This window comes from Phytophthora ramorum (genome assembly GCF_020800215.1).
Source record: "Phytophthora ramorum isolate Pr-102 chromosome Unknown Phyram_PR-102_s0007, whole genome shotgun sequence".
Taxonomy (NCBI): domain Eukaryota; phylum Oomycota; class Peronosporomycetes; order Peronosporales; family Peronosporaceae; genus Phytophthora; species Phytophthora ramorum.
The window spans coordinates 2,269,585-2,289,073 of NW_027150653.1; the positions used below are offsets into that span (position 1 = coordinate 2,269,585).

Consider the following 19,489-nt stretch of genomic DNA (forward strand, 5'->3'; position numbering starts at 1 on the left):
TCGCTAATCGAGCGAGCTCTCATTCCTGAGGTATCCCCAATCCCATGATCAATCGTGGAAGATGTTATTGAAGCTGCTCGGACTTGTCGGAGGACTCCTTCATATCGGCACGCTTTCGTCCACGACGCACGTCAATCGCAGCAAGTTGCACGGACCTACAAAGGGACGGTGTCACAGGAGCTCACCCCTGGAAATTCCAGTGGAATCTGCCGCGCCAACACTTGCACCTCCATCTGCTTCCGGCGCGACTCCACCACAATCCCCTGGTAGGACAGAGATCGGTCCGTTAGCGATTACCACGCGACGCTGTGCTGTCGAAAAACGATGTTAATCTTCAAACGCTTCCAGCTAGCTTTAATGCGTTTCGACCGCATTGCCCTGGTAGCCGACACCAAGGCAAACGCGGTGCATTGAGTGAAAGCAACCCCCGGGCCGAACCAAATCAATACGGAGAGCACTACTGTAGTAATTGCTCAGTAGGACATGTCATCGTTGTTATCCCTCGCAAATCGTGGTTGATTTCCTGGCGAAGCTGCCTTTCCATTGGCGTTGCATGAGGTATCACAGTCTCAACACTGCAACCTTGGCGTCTTGCGGTGAGGCTAGAGAGACTTTCGCCAGTTGGCATTCTCGATTTTGCAGCCTCTTTCGCACACAGCAAATGGTGCTTCGGGTTGTGCTCGTCGCCCTGCAGGCGTTGGCTTTCGTGGCCTTCGTGGCTGTGGCTCTGGCCGCCTCAGACGACACTGTGCAGCTCAGCGAGACATTCGGTGGCCCTCATGGCACCGAGTTCTCCGACCAAGCTTCTGTCGTGGCTGGGGAGACTGTCAGCTTTATCACGATTCGAACAGGTGAGCGCGTTGACGGCATCTCTCTAGGAGTATCGGCTCCGACTGCACAGACGTTCACCCACGGGGGAACTGGCGGGACAGACAACACGCTCACGCTTGGAACGGGTGAATACATCACGTCAGTGGTTGCTCATTGGGACAAGAAGGATGACCACACGCGCATCTTCTATCTAAGCTTCACTACGAGCGCCGGCAACTCAATCTCTGGAGGAACGCAGACTGACTCGACAGGGTCAGCAACCGCGCCCGATGGCTATCAACTGGCAGGGTTTTACGGTCGCGGCGGCGATGAAATTGACTTGCTGGGTGCGATCTGGGCAAGTATTGCCGGTACGATGGAGAGTCCGGCCACTGTCGCTCCAGCCAACATTTCGGCGTCAGCAGACGGAAAGACTGCATCGTCCGCGTCGGCAGCTCAAGCTACAACAGTCCCAACTACTACGTCGGCGTCTTCAGCTCAGGAGTCTCCAACTCAAGCAGAAATTTATGCATCAAGTGGCTCAGCGACGGCATCGTCAACTGGTTCCGTGGCAATTACAAGCTCAGGCTCAACGGCTGCAGTCAACTCTACCACAAGCTCAACTGGCTCAGCAACGGATGACGGAACGTTAACCACACCAGAATCACCGAGTACGACGGCACCGACAACTTCTGGGCCAGCTACGCAACTCAGCCAAACGTTCGGTGGGCCTCACGGCACCGAGTTTTCGGATCTGACTTTGGCTACTTCCGGGCAAACTATCACCTCTATCACCGTTCGTGCGGGTGACCGCATTGACGGACTCACCCTCGTCGTATCGGCACCCACCGCTCAGACGTTCACGCACGGCGGAACTGGTGGAACCGAAAACACCCTCACGCTAGGTGCAGGCGAGTACATCACGTCGATGGAAGCTCACTGGGGTCAAAAGGACGGTCATACCCGCATCTTCTATCTTAGCTTTGGCACAAGTGCAGGGAACTCAATTACTGGAGGAACTCAGACGGATGAAAGCGGCTCCGCGAGTGCACCTGACGGCTATCAATTAGGCGGATTCTTTGGTCGTGACGGCGACGAGATCGATCTACTGGGTGTGGTGTGGACGAGTATCGTTGTAGTGGACGACACTGCCACAAGTTCAGCTGCTGCCACCGTGTCCGATAGTGATATCGTACTTAGTGATCTCTACGGCGGACCTCACGGTGTTGCATTCTCGGATATCAATTCGATCTTGTTCGAGCAGACAGCTAGTTCCATCACTATTCGCTCAGGCGAACGCGTGGACGCTGTGACTCTGAATGTTGCAACACCAACAGAGGTGACGATGAATCACGGAGGTTCTGGTGGGACTGAGAACACCCTCACGCTTGGTGCTGGAGAGTACATCACGTCAATGGAGGCCCACTGGGGTAAGAAGGACGACCACACGCGAGTTTTCTACCTCAACTTCGTCACGAGCGCTGGGAACTCGATCTCTGGGGGGACTCAGACCGACGACAAAGCCACTGCAACGGCTCCCGATGGTTTTCAGCTTGGGGGATTTTACGGTCGTGCTGAGGATGAAGTTGACCAGCTTGGAGCGATCTGGACGAGAATGTCAGCCGTAGATTTGGTACTTACCGATGAGCAGGAAAGTTCTGGGTCCAGCCTCATGTATGGAACTACCATTCGCAACTGGGTTGGGTCCACCGTTGGCGTGGCTAGTGACACGGCGTGCTATCGGAAGTCGGTCGACTACAACAGTACCAACATTTGCCCACTGGGCTATGGAAAAGATGGCGACGACTGCATCGCACAATGTCCGATGGCGTACCCGGTTTCCTGTTCGTTGGAATGCATCCCTCAAAACGACGACTGCGCGCTCGAGACGCTCTCGAAAATTGGATCGGTTGTCGCGGTGGCTCTCAATGCTGCCTCCGGTGGTGTATTTGGTGAGATACTTGCTGTGTACAAGACTGCAAAGTGGGCCGTCACGTGTGTGGCGAACATCGTCACGGTTATCAGGGGGTTGATCTTCTACCTCCGCTATCGCCAAACCACAGCCCCAGAGGGAGATACAGCGGAGCTGCTCACCGTAGCCTACCAGACAGACGTGGTAGTTTACGACCTTCCTGTTGCGGTCTGCACTTGTCTCGGAATACAAGTTCCATCAGGCGCCAAGTTTGCCGACACGGTACTCAAGATTGTCGAAGGCATCGTAAAGCAAGCCATCACCAATGGTGACGAGATCATTTCCACCGGAGAGAATGTGCTCAACTTACTCACGGGTGCTGGCGCACTCAACTCGACCGACTCGACCGTGGACGAGCTCCAGGACCTCATTGATACGAACTCGAGCTGCGGCTACGAGCTCAAGCGACTCACTGATCACGTCGTTCGATCGGTGAATGAGATTCGCAACACAACACCCGATGCTCTGGTGGATGATATCCGGGTGACGGTGTACCAGTCTTCAATCGTGATGAACGATATCCCCGCTGTCACGAACTACTGCATGAAAGAACTCCTAGGCAACAAGACGATCACTGCCGCCTTTGAGACCCGCGATATGCTGCGGAAAACCTTCGGGGTCATTATTGATGAGCTCGTCGAGACAGGGACAACGGACATGGGGAAGGACGTCGCAGAAGACGAATACATGCTCAAGGTGGCCAACATGGGGCTTGTCGTGCTGTCTACGATCGACCCAACGGGAATCGCGTACATGGCGTCCCAGTTTGTTCAGCCCATCTGTGGACCAACAGCGTATCTGGGTGAGATCGACGACGGCAGACTTTATGACGCCCTTGGTCTTACGACGGTGGACGAAGCGTTTACTGGGAGCTACGGCACGTGGACCAAAACTGGTGACGGTGTCGTCCACCTCATCTTCGAGAGTGTTGATACGGAAGATGTGACGGTTGTTGTCCATTCGGGAGGAGACAAGTATGCTGAGGTTGACGTGGCTGCAGGTGATACCGTGACGTGGGACGCAACAGTTCCGGAGCTGCAAGACAAGAACATGTACCTGGATCGCTGGCGCCCCGGACTGTTGGGGTTACCAGGCTCGGGCGGTGGCTCCTTGTTGCTCTGGATCCCTAGGTCGTCAGAAGGAGGACATCTCGAGATGCACGTGCGGATCAACGTTAGTTAGAATTGCGGAGTCAGTGTTTTGTTCAAATTGTTTGTGAGGCAGTGCTATAACAAAGTAAATGTCGATAGCATCACGAAGTCTAGTTGTTGAGGTAAAATACAGTTTAGGAATTACACTTCGTAAGAAGTCTGCCACTGCACCCTTGTGCATTTCGCCGTTGAACGAGTGCGGGAAGAAGAAAAAAGCTGTGGCCGCAGCTGTTGCTTGAGGTGATCAGACTCTGGTACCGCTCTGAGGTGCGTCTCGCCGATTGCGAGACATCGGCTGGCAATTATTAATTCACTTTATAGTATGGAGCGAAAATTGGTAAATTTTTACCCCCACCAGCGGTGGCAGCCCCATCCCAATGTCTATCCTGCTGTCAATCGCGAGATTAAGGTGGTGCTTGACCCATACTAAAAGTTGGATAGTCTTCATCCAGCACATCGCAGTGCGATGAGGCGTGACTTTCAATGTTGCTAACATGTTTTCACCATTTTAGACTGTGCAGCCCCAACTCACAGCAGCAGCCTAGCGTTCTCGGTAACTGCGCCACTGGTGAATCCACTCGCGTGAGTATGACACCACGGGAGGTGACGATGGTCCTTCAAGCGTTGGTGTGTCTGCTCCTCGCTGTTGTGCCGGGGACTTTGTCGGACGACTCGGTGCAGTTAAGTGAGACTTTCGGAGGCCCTCACGGCACAGAATTTTCCGACCAGGCCTCGGTCGTCGCAGGAGGGACCGTGGGCTCCATTACGATTCGCGCAGGAGAACGCGTCGATGGTCTCACCTTGGAAGTTACAGGACCCACCGCCGCAACGTTTGCCCATGGCGGAGGTGGCGGCGACCCATACACACTCACTCTTGCGGCTGGCGAGTACATCACATCCATGGAGGCTCACTGGGGGAAGAAGAATGACCACACGCGTATTTTCTACCTGAACTTCGGCACAAGTGCCGGTAACACCGTTTCTGCTGGGTCCATGACGGAGGACAAGAGTACGGTGACTGCACCGGAGGGTTTCCAGCTTGGAGGCTTCTTCGGACAAGACGGCGACGAAATTGACTTGCTGGGAGCGATTTGGGCGCGCATTGCGGCGGACCCACCAGCTACAGAGCCTGCTCCGGCTGCTACAGAACCTGCTCCACTGGCGACGGAAATTCCAGCAACAGAGACGCCCGCTCCTGCTGCTTCTGAAGGTGGAGAGTCTGCTGCTGGCACAGAGGCGTCCGCTCCTGCTGCTTCTGAAGGTGGAGAGTCTGCTGCTGGCACAGAGGCACCTGCAGGTACCGATGCGCCGGGTTCAGCAGCAACAGACGCACCAGCTCCAGCAGCAACAGACGCACCAGCTCCAGCAGCAACAGAAGCACCAGCTCCAGCAGCAACAGAAGTACCATCCATTTCCGTCGAAGACTCTGTTCAGCTCAGTGAAAGTTTCGGTGGGCCTCACGGCACCGAGTTCTCCGACGAAGCCGCAGCAACTTCAGGGCAAGCAGTTGCGTCGATTACGATTCGTGCCGGTGAGCGTGTTGATGGTGTCGCACTCGAGATTACGGCTCCTACAGCTACCACGTTCAGCCACGGTGGAACTGGTGGAACCGAGAACAAGCTCACACTTGCTGCTGGAGAATACATTACGTCGATGGAAGCGCACTGGGGGAAGAAAGGTGATCACACACGCATTTTCTACTTGAGTTTTGGTACGAGTGCCGGCAATTCAGTTTCGGGGGGAGGGATGACAGAGGATAAAAACTCGGTGACTGCGCCGGAGGGCTTTCAACTTGGAGGGTTTTTCGGCCGTGATGGAGACGAGATTGACCTGTTGGGTGCAATTTGGACGAGTGTTGAGCTGGTTACGGCACCGCCGACACCTGCACCGACACCCGCTCCAGCCCCTGAGGAAGCACCTGGTACCGTAAAGCCAGGCGACGGAGGCACAACCACCACGGTGAAGCGAGCTATTCAGTTAAGTGAGTCGTTTGGAGGACCTCATGGAAACCAGTTCTCGGATCAACCTTCAGCTACATCGGGACAAACGATCACGTCGCTCACTGTTCGTGGTAATAAGCGAATTGATGGTCTTACTCTCGAAGTCTCTGCGCCAACGGCACAGACATTTACCCACGGCGGCACTGGTGGAGACCCTTTCACACTCACCCTCGGTGCTGGGGAGTATATCACGTCGATGGATGCGCATTGGGGTGAGAAAGGTGGGCACACGCGTATCTTCTATCTTAATTTCGTCACAAGTGCTGGCAACGCGGTCTCTGCAGGATCACAAACTGACATGAAAGCATCGATTACTGCGCCTGAAGGCTACCAGTTGGGGGGATTCTTTGGTCGCGATGGCGATGAGATCGATTTGCTTGGCGTGGTGTGGACAAGTATTGAGGTTGTCAAAGAGGTAGCTTCCACCGCAGCCTCTGCCGACGAAGACATTGTGCTCAGCGAGATTTTTGGTGGACCCCACGGCATTGCGTTTTCGGATATCAACGCGATCAAGTTTGGACAGAAGGCGAGCTCTCTTACAATCCGGTCTAGCAAGCGAGTTGACGCAGTGACGCTGCAGGTGGCAGCACCAGCAGAGGTGACAATGTCCCATGGTGGCAGTGGTGGATCGGAGCAGACGCTCACTCTCGGTGATGGCGAGTATATCACGTCGATGGAAGCAAACTGGGGCAAGAAGAACAGCCACACGCGCGTCTTCTACGTCAGCTTTACTACTAGTGCCGGAAACGTTCTCTCCGGCGGAACTCCGACCGACGACAAAGCCACCGTAACCGCCCCCGAAGGATTCCAGCTGAGTGGATTTCACGGACGCGCTGAGGACGAAGTCGACCAGCTCGGAGTCATCTGGACGAGAATTTCCGCCACGAACATCGAGCTTACTAACCCCGACGGGTTTGGCAATGGCACATTCGGCTCCACAATCCGGAACTGGGTTGGCCCGACAGTTGGTGTTTCAAGTGATACAGCGTGCTATCGCAAGACGGTTGCTTTCGACAGCGGAAATATTTGTCCGCTCGGCTACGGCAAGGATGACGATGACTGCATCGTGCAGTGTCCGTTAGCGTACCCTGTTGTTTGTGCGCTTGAGTGTATCCCTCAGAACGACGATTGTGCACTTGCTGTTCTCTCCAAGATCGGTTCGGTCGTGGCTGTGGCGCTGAATGCGGCTACTGGAGGAGTCTTTGGTGAGATCCTGGCTGCGTACAAAACTGCAAAATGGGCGATCACGTGCGCAGCGAATATTATCCAAGTGATCAGAGGATTGATCTTCTATATGCGCTATCAGCAAACTGCAGCTCCACAAGGCGACACAGAGCAACTTCTGACGGTGGCTTACCAGGCTGACGTCGTGCTATATGAACTCCCGGTCGCCGTTTGCACGTGCCTGAACATTCCCGTCCCGAAAAACGCCAAGTTCGCTAACACTGTTCTTGTCATCGTGGAAGGTATCGTGAAGCAGGCGATCACCAACGGCGACGAAATCATTTCGACCGGAGCGAATGTCTTGGATCTACTATCTGGCAACGAGATGGCTAACTCGTCGCAAACGACCGTGGATGAATTGCAGGAGCTCATAGATCGAAATTCTAGCTGTGGATGGCAACTTAAGAGTCTCACTGACCGCGTCACCCGGGCTGTTCTCGAATACCGCGGCGACGGCAGTTCCATCGATGATGTTCGAGTGAAGGTGTACAAGTCCTCCATTGTTCTGATCGATATCCCTACTGCCACGAACAATTGCATGGGCGAGCTGTTGGCCACTAAAACATTGGCGGCGGCCTACGAGACCCGTGACCTGCTTCGTAGGACGTTTGAAATCATCGTGAACCAACTTATAGACACAGGTGCCGACTTGGTTGTTGGTTGTTGGTGGGGTTGTTGGACGTTTGCTAACGTAATTTGGTGCTGTTATGCAGGCAAGACCGATTTGGGGAAGGACGTCGCTGAAGACGAATACATGCTCAAGGTGGCCAATATGGGACTGGTGGTGCTGTCAACAATCGACCCGACGGGTATCGCGTACATGGCGTCGCAGTTCGTGCAGCCCATTTGCGGGCCTACAGGTTATCTCGGCGAAATCGACGATGGAACGCTTTTTGACGCGCTCGGACTCAAGACTGTCGACGAAGCGTTCGAAGGCAGCCATGGCACATGGACCAAGTCTGGTGACGGGGTTGTCCACATCGCTTTTGAAAGTGTTGATACTGAAGACGTGACTGTGGTCATTCACTCGGGCGGCGATGACTACGCCGAGGTTGATGTTGGGGCGGGCGAGGTTGTTATGTGGGATGCTACAATTCCAGAGCTACAAGACAAGAATATGTACCTCGATCGCTGGCGTCCCGGCTTGTTGGGGTTGCCAGGTTCTGGTGGTGGTTCGCTCCTTCTTTGGATTCCTAGATCGTCGGAGGGCGGCCACATCACCATGCACGTGCGGATCAACGTGAGTTAATGTGCTATGTGCAGTGTTGTTTTTGTTTCGGCGTTCGTAGTGAAAGAACTCGTGTGGTTGATCTCAAACACCCAACTAGTATGTGCATCTGTAAGCAAAGTAAAAACGTCTTTGATGCTGCAGCTTGTCAACGTTTAGATGCTCAAATTATCCCTACAAATTGCGATGGTAGAAAGTCAAAAAGGAAGTCCCTATCTACCGGTCGTTCATGTTGTATCGCTTGAAGCTTGCTATGACAATGACAAGACTTACTGACCAAGCTCAGCTCCTATCGCTGCTCTGAGCGAAGGACACCGATAATATGAGGTTCAATTTCCCAAAGCCAGTACGCGAGATGGTCTCCGATCAACCGAATGCGCGCTTCACCCAAAACAGCCACCCAGGCCTCGTCAGAGTTATTACCAGCACGAGGCAATTAAATGCGAACTCATTGCGATCTTCTGCATGCAATACTAACCAGGTACTGGCTTTGGGATTGGTACTGGTCTCGGAATTAGATGACCAATATCGGTTGCTACGGACGTTATGACCATAAGTGGCGTCATTATCATACAGTAGTGGTGTCCATCGTTTGCCGCAGTGTTCCCCGTGCAGTCGACGACGACCGGTTCGGCGAATCGAGGACGACCATGCCCTCAGGTGACTGAATAGAGGTGCTGGTTTTGGGAAAAGCTCTCAAGCAAGATACGAGGCGAGACTATTTTGTTCGGCTCGATTGAAAACTTGACGCTTGTGATTGTTAGTGAGATTCTACATGTATTACTGTACGAGGTTGTTGTACGACCGACACAATATAGACACCGGCGGTGATAGTCAACACGGTCGAATTGGACTCTGCCAGCGTCGAATCCTGAATCTCTATCAAGATCTCGATAGCTGCCAGAATGCTCAAATCCAACTTGCTGATTGCAGTACCGGACGCAAAAGCAACGATGCAGTGAAAACTCGACTGAATTGGTTGTTTCTTCGATGCAAGTTTCCTATCCCCAAGAACTGCGAATTCAAATAGAGTTAATCGCACGAGAAATACTGAATGCCAGTGCATGTCGGACCAGTTGTCGCTTGCGTAGCTGGTCAGGCTCCGGCATGTACCTGCGTGGAAACTGAAGGACACGCAGAATCCCCTCCATGTCACTCTGCAAAAGTTGCTCCTTCAGTTCATCGAGGATTACAAGCGAAACGCTGAACATGATTCGCCACCCATCAATAACAAAGATATCCAGCAGGCGGGTCACCAGCGTCGGTGCTAACGTCTCGAACGATGAAAAGAACGTCAAGAACCATCTTGTGCAGAAGGTAGCAACATGCACACCCTCAGCTTGGAGATGTGTGTATAGCTCTGGCATGTGCGTCGAAAACAAAAGCTCGAACTTCGACAGATACGGCTGCAGCACGGCCATTCCCGGCTCATAGAGATTGCGGTCATTCTCCGGCTCAGAGAACCCCACGAACAGCCAGAAAATATCTGCTTCATCGTTAGCGACTTCAGCCAGCAAGCGCACTAAAAAGCCCATCCCTTGGCAATAGCCCACACGAGGGTTATAAAGGACGTATGCACGGAGTACGCGACGAATCTTCGCTTCCAGTTCTGAGTTTTCCGTGCTGTCGAAACTCGATTCACTGCCTTCATTTCTGACAATGCAGTCAATCAACTCCATCATGACGGACTCAACCGAGTCTTTATCATTGCTCATCTCAGTACTTGATATTGGTGGAGATAGACTCGAAACCGTTTCCACATTGCCGTCATGTATGCTTCGGTGGCAAGTTCGCACGACATCAACGTCAATTTCCCGGAACCAAACTGCAAGCTGGGAATCGTCATCACTCAGAGGCAACCCTTCTGCAATTAGCCCGTCCGCTAACTTTACCTCCACTTTCGTCAGAAGCTGATCATACATGCTGTGGCGCCTGTCTGGAGAAAGGTAGTGGGATGCAATTCCACTTGAGCGCCATGGCGTTGACTCATAGAACACTGAGAGCCAAAGTGAGCTGCGAATGGCTGGAGATAGTCCGCCCGACCGGATGCACTTTTTCCAAATAGGGGCGCTATCCAGTAGATGGGAACGCAGCCGAAAGTTGACCTGAATGTGTTGGGATCGCCATGATCAGTTTAAAGAAAGAAGCGGAAAGCAAATAGATACTCACCTTGGACAGTCGCGCAAGGTCTTCGACACGAAGGTACGACAGGCATTCGAAGTACAGCGCATCGTGCTACAAAGCCACAAGCATGTTGTGAGAGGATTACACATTATACACAAGCTAGCAGGCCTATGCTAATCAAACCTTTTGAAGTAATCCAGAAAGAAGAACATCTGCGGTGGAGCTGATTGAATCTGCCGTCAGTAGCGATTTCCCGGGTGATTTAGCCTCCCTCAAATCAATTTCCCACAAACATTCTTCGATGGCTAGCCATTCTGTAGCAGACTGCGGAATGATATGAAGCTGCTCGCCATTCTGCAAACACGTCAAAAGTTAGGTGCGCACACTTTGGTTTCAGTAGCGAAATCAGAGTATACCTTGGCGAGAGAGTTTGCGCCGTCCTCGCTGGCAACTCCAGAAGTATCAATTACAGGTGCTGAGCTCTGTCGTATCATTCTTGTTTCTCCGGTTGCATAACTGAGTTTGCCACGAATAGTCTTGCGGATTGACCAAAACATGCTAGCGGTCCTTCGCGGCGTAATCGGTTTAAAACTCGCTGTTCGTGGCGATGGGGAAGTCGAACGGCGAACTCTGCTAGACTGTTCTTCTTCGACTCGTTTTTCTTGGACGTCTCCATCGTCGTCGTGTGTGACAACTGGATATGAAGCCAGGGTTACTATCTCTGTATTACCACCGGAGCTGTCTGCTGTTTGCGCTTTTGCGCCACCTTTTGGTGCGTTACAGACTTGAGGCACCCTTCCAGCCTCGAAGTCCTCGATAGTGATCGGTAGGGTATTCAATTCATCGTCTTCGTCGCTTCCAGAAATCGTATCGACTCCGTCTGGTGCGGTAGACGAATTTGATCCATCTACCTCGGTCCACCCGTCGGACGTCAAACTGGACGCCTTGCTCAACTTTGAAGCACTTGCTGACAGTGATACACTACACGGCGTGTGCTTCACAATCGCTAGTACTTTGAGCGGCTGATTCGCTTCTGAAATTAGTTCATGTTCTGCCGGCGAAAGACTTGATCTCAGCGCTTGGTTGGCATTACGGAAGAAAATTGCTGTTTGAAGACGCTGTGAAGGTAAACGAAAAATATCAGCTTCCGCGAGTCAACATCTTTTTTCTCGTTCCCACTGCAGAACAAGCACGTAACTGACCGTTGCGTTGAATAGTGCCACGATGCTAGCAGCCCCCGACTGGATTGTGTCCTCTGGATGATGCGGCAACGCAAGTGTTAGTGTCATCACCTTTATCTAACATAACAACCGCTCGCAAAGTATCATACCCAACTGCGGCAGCAACTGTGCCTCTGCTTGTTGGAGTGCCGCAGCCACGCGGTGCAGATCCAACTCCGTCTGTGCTCGTCTATCGTCATCCTCCAGACCCGACGACTGCATCCGCAGAGTCACGCCACGCAGCATCTTCGACTCTACTTCCAGTTTATCCCTCGCGTTAATGTCTTCTCGTATCTGGCCGTGCAGTTCCAATCTCGCCTGTAGCGGATCCAGCACCGTAAACCGAATGGACTGCTCCATCCTCTCGGCTTCTTCGCGCTCAATCTGCTTCATAGCTGATTTATACTCTCCACCAATACACCCACCCACTGCTTCATCGCCACCACTATAATCATCGAAAATAATATAGATAAGCCCCCAACAACAAAAAACAAACCCATCCAAGTAGTTCACCAAACCTGCAGAAAATGTCCGCCACTGTAGCCATCGTTGCACAAGCAACCTGCACCCGCCCATTAGTTAATAAAATAAAATAGCTCACTAAAAAATAGAAGAAAAAACTACCTGGATCTGGTCAATCATCAGCGTCGTCTCTGTCTCGAGCCTCCTGAGGACCCGGTCCTGTCGGCTAAAGTGCCAGGCCGCGGTCTCAAAGGGCGTGGCGTTCTCCTTGAGCTGGACCTGCTCCTCCTCCTCCGGCTCCTTTGCGCCGCCTGCTCGAGGCGCATAGCGGCCGATTTTCCTCCTCAGTCCCTGTAACATCTCCGTCTTGTGAATAAAATCAGGCGATTTCTTCTGGGTGAGCACCAAACGGCAGCTTTGCGCACTTTCGTGGCATCGTTTCCAGCGAAACGGCTGGATTTTAGACCAATAGTTGCAATCATTGTTGAACTGCAAGCGTAACTTCATTATGGGTCTCTTCCGACGCAAGAAGCAGTCGCCAGCTGAGAGGAAGGAGCCGACGGGTGAGAAGGCAGACGCGGACATCCCCGCGCCGCTGCTCATGGTGCTCAAATCAGTGCAAGAAATGGACCGGAAGCCGCCCGTGACGCTCGTGCTCATTGGTGTAGATTGTAGTTAAGTAAATGTGCTACCATAATCATGCATCTGACTGTGGGCGGTGGGGGTTGCAGGCTTCATGTATATACTGAATATGAAGGCGACGCGGACACCGTCGATGCTGGTTCCTTTTGCCTTGTGGGTAAATTTATATTAAATTTCTTCGGAAAGTTGTGGTACTAACAACAAGTTTTGTCGGTAGGTGCCAGGGGAAAGTGGTGGCGAATAAGGAAATTGGAGCGGTGTTCATAGCACCATTTATTCATTCCGAGGAGCTGTATTTGTACCAAAGCACGTGAGTGGAGTGGATGAAAATTGTTGTGCGTGAGGGCGGACTAACCTAAATGTGGTGATAGGTTATCTTTTCTTTGGAAAGGATACAAGCTTGAAGGACGACTGGGTAGTATTGGATTCTGTGTACTTCTGGTCTACCTGATCGTGTTGACTCAGGCGCTGATCGTATTTGGAGCACACTTAATATCGTGGGTTCGTTATCTGCGTGACACCTACTGCTCTGGCAGTGTGTGCACATTAGGCTAATGGATGTGGTTGTACTACATGTACATACCGTTCCAGGGGGCTACGCGAGAATGCTTTACAGGATTTTCCGGGGTGCTTACTGCGATGAAGGTATGGTTGTATCCTTCGTTGCTTCGAAAGTGCTACAGGAATCTAACTAAAACTGTCATGAATAGGTCATTCTGAACGTTAACTCCCCAGCATTCACGAAGCTCTACAGTTTCAGAGTACCCACCAAATACGCAGCATGGCTCGAGCTGCTTATTACGTACCTTCTAGTTCCAAAGCTGCCGCTGCTGGCTCAAGCCGCCGGACTAATTGCAGGTACTTCAGAGATGTTACCAGTAAGTACTGGTATTGACTTGTTTCTCACACGTGAAATGCGACCCGCAGGGTACGTCTACGTGACGACTCCGAATGCTCAAGGGATGATCGACTGTGCTGCAAAGCAAATTCATTTGACCTTCATTCGAGTTGGGCTCGTAAAAAAACCTTTGCACTGGTGGCAGTTGTGGTCACGATTCACCGACTCAATCCAGCGAAGAAAGTAAAGCCGAGCGGCAGGCATAGAAAAATAACAAGACTGCATGGATACGTGTTAGACGTTATCCGTGCAGCTTGAATTGAAGACCACAACTTTCGAGTCCAATCACTCAAAACTTTTTAAAACGAGTAGCACGAGGTTGCTCCGATAAAAAGATGCACCCGCGCCTCAGCCTAGACGAGGTGCTGGAAGCTTTCGGGCTGAATACTATACTGCGCGGCCTCGCCTCCGCCGTTGCTGTGCTCTTCCAGCACGAAAGTCACCACGCCGCAATTGCTCATCTTGGCCGACTTGGCCTCGTGGTGCACGTCGCTCGGAAAGAACTCGCGGCAGAACGCGCGGAACCACAGCGAGTGGCCGTACACGACGACCACGTCCGTCTGCTGCTTGAAGACCCAGTGCGCGAACGTGAGCAGGCGGTCTCGCCCGCAGCCCAGCACCGCCTTGTTGCCGTGACTCTCGGCCACGTTGAACAGTTCGTCGTGGCGCTTCTCTCCGCGCGGGGCCTGCGCCAGCACCTCTTGCGGTTGAACCGCGTGGGCCTCACTGATAGCCAGAGTGTCCACGTTGCGGCCGATCTCCTGCAGACACGAGAGCACGTGGATCCTCTGCCCGGGAGCCTCCAGTCTCGACGCCGATGCGATGCGCGCCGTGTCGATGGAGCGGCGCAGATTGGACGTGGCCACGACGCTGCCGGACAGCGGACAGCACAGAAACCGCAGCAGCGCGCGCTCCTCCGTCTGATGCGACGAGTGGCTGTGCGTGTGGCGGCTCTGCTGCTGCTGCGGCGGCGGCTGAGCTGCTAGTGGCGGGGACTGCGTGGCCTGGCCGCCGCAGCGGAGCGTCGCCTCGCACACAAGGTCCTGCAGACTCTGCGCCTGGAAGCGACCACGCCCGCTCAGGGGCGAGTCCAGGAAGACCGAGTCGCCCGTGGGCAGCAGCACCCACTCGCGCACCACCGCGCGCATGAGACTCACCAGCAGACGCAGGTTCAAGCCTCGGTTGAAGACGACGTTCCACTCGGACTCGGCGTGGCGCACGAACAGGATGCGCTTGCGTTTGGTCACGACGGAGGAAGAGGCTGCAGAGGGTACGAGAAGGACCGTGGCGGGGTCTGCTGCGGTGGGTGGGGAGGAAGGAGCGGATCCAAGCCACTGCTTGTCGCTGGAGAAGAGCAGGTGCAGCAGCGCCACGCCGAAGAGCTGCAGCTTCCAGGCGACGTGGTCCAAGGCGTCCAGCAGCGAGGGCCACAGCCCCAGGGACACCAGGCGGCGACGCACGCCGCGGTTCATGGGCGCCGGAAGTGAAGATGATGGGAATGGACTGTGCGCACAGGCTGGTGAAATGTGATGTTCGTAGCGAGATTTGTAACAAACTTAGATGCGTATTTTCATTGTGGTCAATTTTGATCCAAGCAGGTCACTCCACTCAAGACAGCGCTAGGGCCGCCATTTTGAAGCGTGTTGCGATCCAATTTACCTCCGCTCATTGCCGAGTCTAGCCAGGCGCCGGCGCCGAAGTTCGGTTGGACTGATTCGCTCGGATACAGGTTGATCTGGCTGCGGTCGTGGAGCTTGTTGAGATCGGTATTCTTCCTCCTGAAGACGCCTAGCCAACTGTTCATCCGTTTCGAAGGATGGAGCTGGCGACCTGGACGAATCCTGCGGAGGACGCGGCGACGAGGGGCGTGCGCTGGTGTCATGTCGGCCAGAAGATAGTCCAGCCGCAAGCTCTACAAATTGGCTGATCCGGCGAGCTGCTGTTGTCATTGCCGACTGCACCAACGGAGAATACACAAATATGTACCCTATTCAACCAGTAATGTCAGTCAATACGACCATCGTGGCAAGCTAAAAGCGTTGTTTCGACGAACCAGCTAATATGCCACACATGTGGCCCATGAAGGAGCTGCGAGGAACGAGGAAGTGGATCACCACCAGTTCCAGCCACGCCGCGTATTTTGTAGGCACTTGGAACCCGTAGACAGATGAAAATGCGGGCGAGTTGTGATTCAAGAGCACCTTTGTTGAATAGCAGTCAGCACATGTATTGATAAAAGAAAAAGGAAATAAAATATTTACCTTCAATGCAAACAGCACACCTGAAAACCCTACGCTGCACTGGTGCAGCGGTTCCTGTCGCAACACAAACGACCGTCAGTCAGCCGGTATGAAACATACTAGCATGTTCCTCCACACATACCGGCATCTGAAAGCCCACAGCAAGAGCAAGAGCTATCACAACAACAAGGACGTGGCACAGTACGAGCAGATAGCCCACAGTGAGCAGGAAGCGCATGCTCCCCAACTTGTACTCCAGATTGTATCCTTTCCACAGAAATGAGACCCTGAAAAATAAAATAAAACACACACCAAAACGACTCGGCATTTCATTTTCATCAGCGAAATCGCCACAGAAAGCTTACATGTTGTGATACAAGTGCCAGTCGTCCACGTGGATCAGTGCCGACGCCACAATTCGCGTCAGGTCCCAGTTGTTGAGCACTCGGTCCGGGCATCTGTAATCAGTCGAGTTTAGTGTCCTTCGGTCAATTGTAATACTTACAGCCTTGCACTTGCAGTGAGTATGGCGCAAAGAGCTCGGGCGTGTGGCTCTTCTGGAAGTGGAGGCCGTACATCAGAGCTGCAAATGCAATCGGTTATTAGTCGCTTTGGGGGAGTAGAAAAGATGTGCAGTGCTGCGTACCCATGAGTGCGAGCGTGACGGGTGGCTTCCGCTCCAGCTGCTGGATCTGCCGCACCAGCATCAGCATGAGGGCGAGGCCCTGGCCGTTGCGCCCCACGTCGCCGCGCCCGCGCCGGCCGAGATTCGGCCCAAACATGTTAACACACTCCGATTAGTCTTCGTCTGGAGAACCCTCAATAACAGGTCCATATATAAAACAGGGTTGCACCGTCAACATGCCGTACCGTCAACAAAGCGCTTTTATCCTCAAGAGCTCACTTTGCAATCCTTCTCCACACCCAGAAACTTCTCTGACTCCAGCAATGCCGCCTTCCTTCGCGGACCTCCTGCCCATAGCGGAGGAGCGTCTGTCCGCCTACGCCGTGGCCGTCTTGGTGCTGTACCTGTCGCTGCGTCCGCTCTTCAACGTGGACCGCTTACTCGCCAAGCTCTGGCCGTCGCTGCTGCTGCTCTTCGCCTACTACCGCTACAGCGTGGCCGCCTCCACCCAAATACCCACCAGTGTGCTGCTCCAGCTGTGGACTGCAGCGCAGCAGCGCGCCCCCGTGCTTGAGGCGGTCTTCGGCGACGTTTTGTTGCTGGTTGTAGCTGTCTCCGCCTTCTCCTCAGTCGCGGAGACCGTGCGCCGCCTACGCTACGTGTCCCGCAAGCACCTGCTCAACATCGTGGGCGGCGCTATAATCTCTGCACTCAAGCAGCTACCCATTGTGTCCACCAAGGTGGCGGACGAGATGAAGAAGATCGAAGGAGAAGTGGAGCACTCGCTCAAGGGCCACGACCCGCTGGCAGCCAAGATGGACAAGCTCCGAGCCCTTCCCGAGAGCGGCATGGACGACGACAAGTTGCTGGCTCTCATGGAAAATCTGGCCGGCGACAGCGACGACAAGTGGAGGGAAGGGCTCGTGTCTGGAGCTGTGTATCACGGCGAGAAGCAGCACCTGGACGTGCTCAACAAGGCCTATGCACTCTTTGCAGTGTCCAACCCGCTCCACGCCGACTTGTGGCCCGCGGTGAACAAGTTTGAGGCGGAGGTCATTGCCATGACGGCGGGACTGGTGAATGGAGGACACCCGGAGGTGTGTGGCACGCTCAGTTCCGGCGGCACCGAGAGCATCTTCCTTGCGACCAAGACCCACCGCGACTACTACCGTCATAAACACGGGATCACCAAGCCTGAGATCATCGCGTGTGTGACGGCGCACGCTGCTATTGACAAAGCGTGCGAGATCTTGGGCATTAAGCTGATCAAGGTGCCGATGGACCCGAAGACACTCAAGATGGACCTAAATGCGGTGCGTTGGAGTGTCTCGGCCAACACCATCTTGCTGTATAGCAGTGCTCCGAACTTCCCGCACGGCATGATCGATGACATTGAAGCACTCTCGAGACTTGCTGTCCAGAATGATGTTGGCCTCCACGTTGACTGCTGCCTCGGCGGATTCGTGCTCCCGTTCGCGCGCGAATTGCGTCCGGACATCCCTGTGTTCGACTTCTCTCTGCCAGGTGTGACCAGTATGTCGTGTGATACGCACAAGTACGGCTACGGCTCCAAGGGTACGTCTGTGGTGCTGTACAAGAACGCGGATATCCGGCGATTCCAGTACTTCTCGTACGCCGATTGGACTGGTGGGCTTTACGCGACGCCCACGCTTGCGGGCAGCCGTCCCGGTGCACTCAGCGCTGCAGCATGGGCGTCCATGGTGCGACTTGGACACAAGGGATATCTGGAGAAGACGAAGGGCATTTTGGAGACGGTGGACGAGATCAAAGCTGGGATCCAGCGCATCGACGGCATCCACCTTTTGGGAGACCCAAAGGCCATGGTGGTGAGCTTTGCTGGAGACAAGGGTGTGAACGCGCTCAAGGTTAGCGACGCGATGGCGAAGCATGGATGGAGTCTCAGCCCATTGCAGCACCCCACATCTGTGCACTTGTGTGTGACTGTGCGCCACATTGGTAAGGCGAAAAAGTTCTTGAGTGCGCTTGAGAATGCCGTGAACGAAGTGAAGCAAGACCCCAACCCGTCGCCTGAGGGTGGCAGTGCCATCTACGGCATGGCCTCCAGCTTGCCTGCGGGGCCTGTGGACGACATTTTGCGCATTTACACGGACATCACACTCAAGGTATGAGGAAATCGGGCTTTGGAAGAGCACAGCAGGGCTATGGGATTGGGGTGCATCCTTGTATGTTAAATATCAACGAGAGTCTCGATTTTTTTACGATCGATTTGTTGTGCATGCTGTTCATTGAGTTATATCCACTGCAATTTTGTTGAGCTGTTGTCCGGGAAAGTGTGGTTTGCGCAGCTTTCGACCACCTTTTGTGGTTCTCGGCTTATCGGACTTTTTTGTGTGAAGGATGTGCACTTCTTGGAGCTTCTTCAGGTGTCCCAGTTGAGTAGCTACCAGTTTCATACAGATTCCTTTGCGAGGCGTTAGAGGCATCCATAAGCCGTTGGGGATGTTTGCTGGCACTATACTCGAAGAGGTATCTAGCGTTGCTGATGGTTGCTTGGGGGTGTTACTTCCCACAGAGAATGCTTTATCTTGGGGTTGCTCTCCCTGAAACTCGTACAGGAACGCATTCTCAAGTTCTTTCAGGGATCGTCTCGAGTATTCCAGCGCAAGAACGTCGCGTGTGAACGGAGCTGGCCAGAAAACAGCATTGCCTGGTTTCATAGGAATGTCGAGAGCTCCTTGGCGTGCGTACGATACTTCCCATTTGTAGTCTGCAATTGTGTTATTGATGCTACCGGTACCCTCTCCTTTTTTGGGAATGGCGCGTTCCTGTCGTGTTGCTGGATAAGCTCGAATCGCGGCGTATCTGACCGCCACGATGTACATTTCCGAGTCTCGACTACTCGCAGGGACAC

At 53.6% G+C, this 19,489-nt stretch overlaps 5 protein-coding genes across 5 annotated transcripts; 2 read left to right on the top strand and 3 right to left on the bottom strand.

Annotated features, from left to right (window-relative positions):
* Window positions 1-9,407: 9,407 nt before the first annotated feature.
* On the bottom strand, window positions 9,408-12,551 carry KRP23_8745 (Ecotropic viral integration site 5 protein-like protein; the record flags this gene model as incomplete). Its single annotated transcript, XM_067894223.1, has 8 exons — window positions 9,408-10,490; window positions 10,555-10,620; window positions 10,693-10,863; window positions 10,926-11,627; window positions 11,712-11,764; window positions 11,840-12,174; window positions 12,248-12,291; window positions 12,354-12,551. 8 exons carry the CDS (start codon window positions 12,549-12,551, stop codon window positions 9,408-9,410), a joined length of 2,652 nt encoding a protein of 883 aa, XP_067743677.1.
* A 148-nt stretch (window positions 12,552-12,699) lies between these two features.
* KRP23_8746 (Rhomboid-like protein 14, mitochondrial) lies at window positions 12,700-13,918 on the top strand (the record flags this gene model as incomplete). Its single annotated transcript, XM_067894224.1, has 7 exons — window positions 12,700-12,853; window positions 12,923-12,986; window positions 13,051-13,143; window positions 13,205-13,334; window positions 13,425-13,478; window positions 13,544-13,691; window positions 13,761-13,918. The coding sequence occupies 7 exons, from the start codon at window positions 12,700-12,702 to the stop codon at window positions 13,916-13,918; spliced, it is 801 nt and encodes a 266-aa protein (XP_067743678.1).
* A 166-nt stretch (window positions 13,919-14,084) lies between these two features.
* On the bottom strand, window positions 14,085-15,203 carry KRP23_8747 (uncharacterized protein; the record flags this gene model as incomplete). Its single annotated transcript, XM_067894225.1, has 1 exon — window positions 14,085-15,203. One exon carries the CDS (start codon window positions 15,201-15,203, stop codon window positions 14,085-14,087), a length of 1,119 nt encoding a protein of 372 aa, XP_067743679.1.
* Window positions 15,204-15,386: 183 nt separating this feature from the next.
* Window positions 15,387-16,753, bottom strand: KRP23_8748 (Rhomboid-related protein 4; the record flags this gene model as incomplete). Its single annotated transcript, XM_067894226.1, has 7 exons — window positions 15,387-15,718; window positions 15,785-15,932; window positions 15,993-16,046; window positions 16,114-16,258; window positions 16,337-16,429; window positions 16,548-16,554; window positions 16,618-16,753. The coding sequence occupies 7 exons, from the start codon at window positions 16,751-16,753 to the stop codon at window positions 15,387-15,389; spliced, it is 915 nt and encodes a 304-aa protein (XP_067743680.1).
* Window positions 16,754-16,919: 166 nt separating this feature from the next.
* Window positions 16,920-18,746, top strand: KRP23_8749 (Sphingosine-1-phosphate lyase; the record flags this gene model as incomplete). The annotated part of the gene is made up of 1 exon (XM_067894227.1): window positions 16,920-18,746. One exon carries the CDS (start codon window positions 16,920-16,922, stop codon window positions 18,744-18,746), a length of 1,827 nt encoding a protein of 608 aa, XP_067743681.1.
* Window positions 18,747-19,489: the final 743 nt, after the last annotated feature.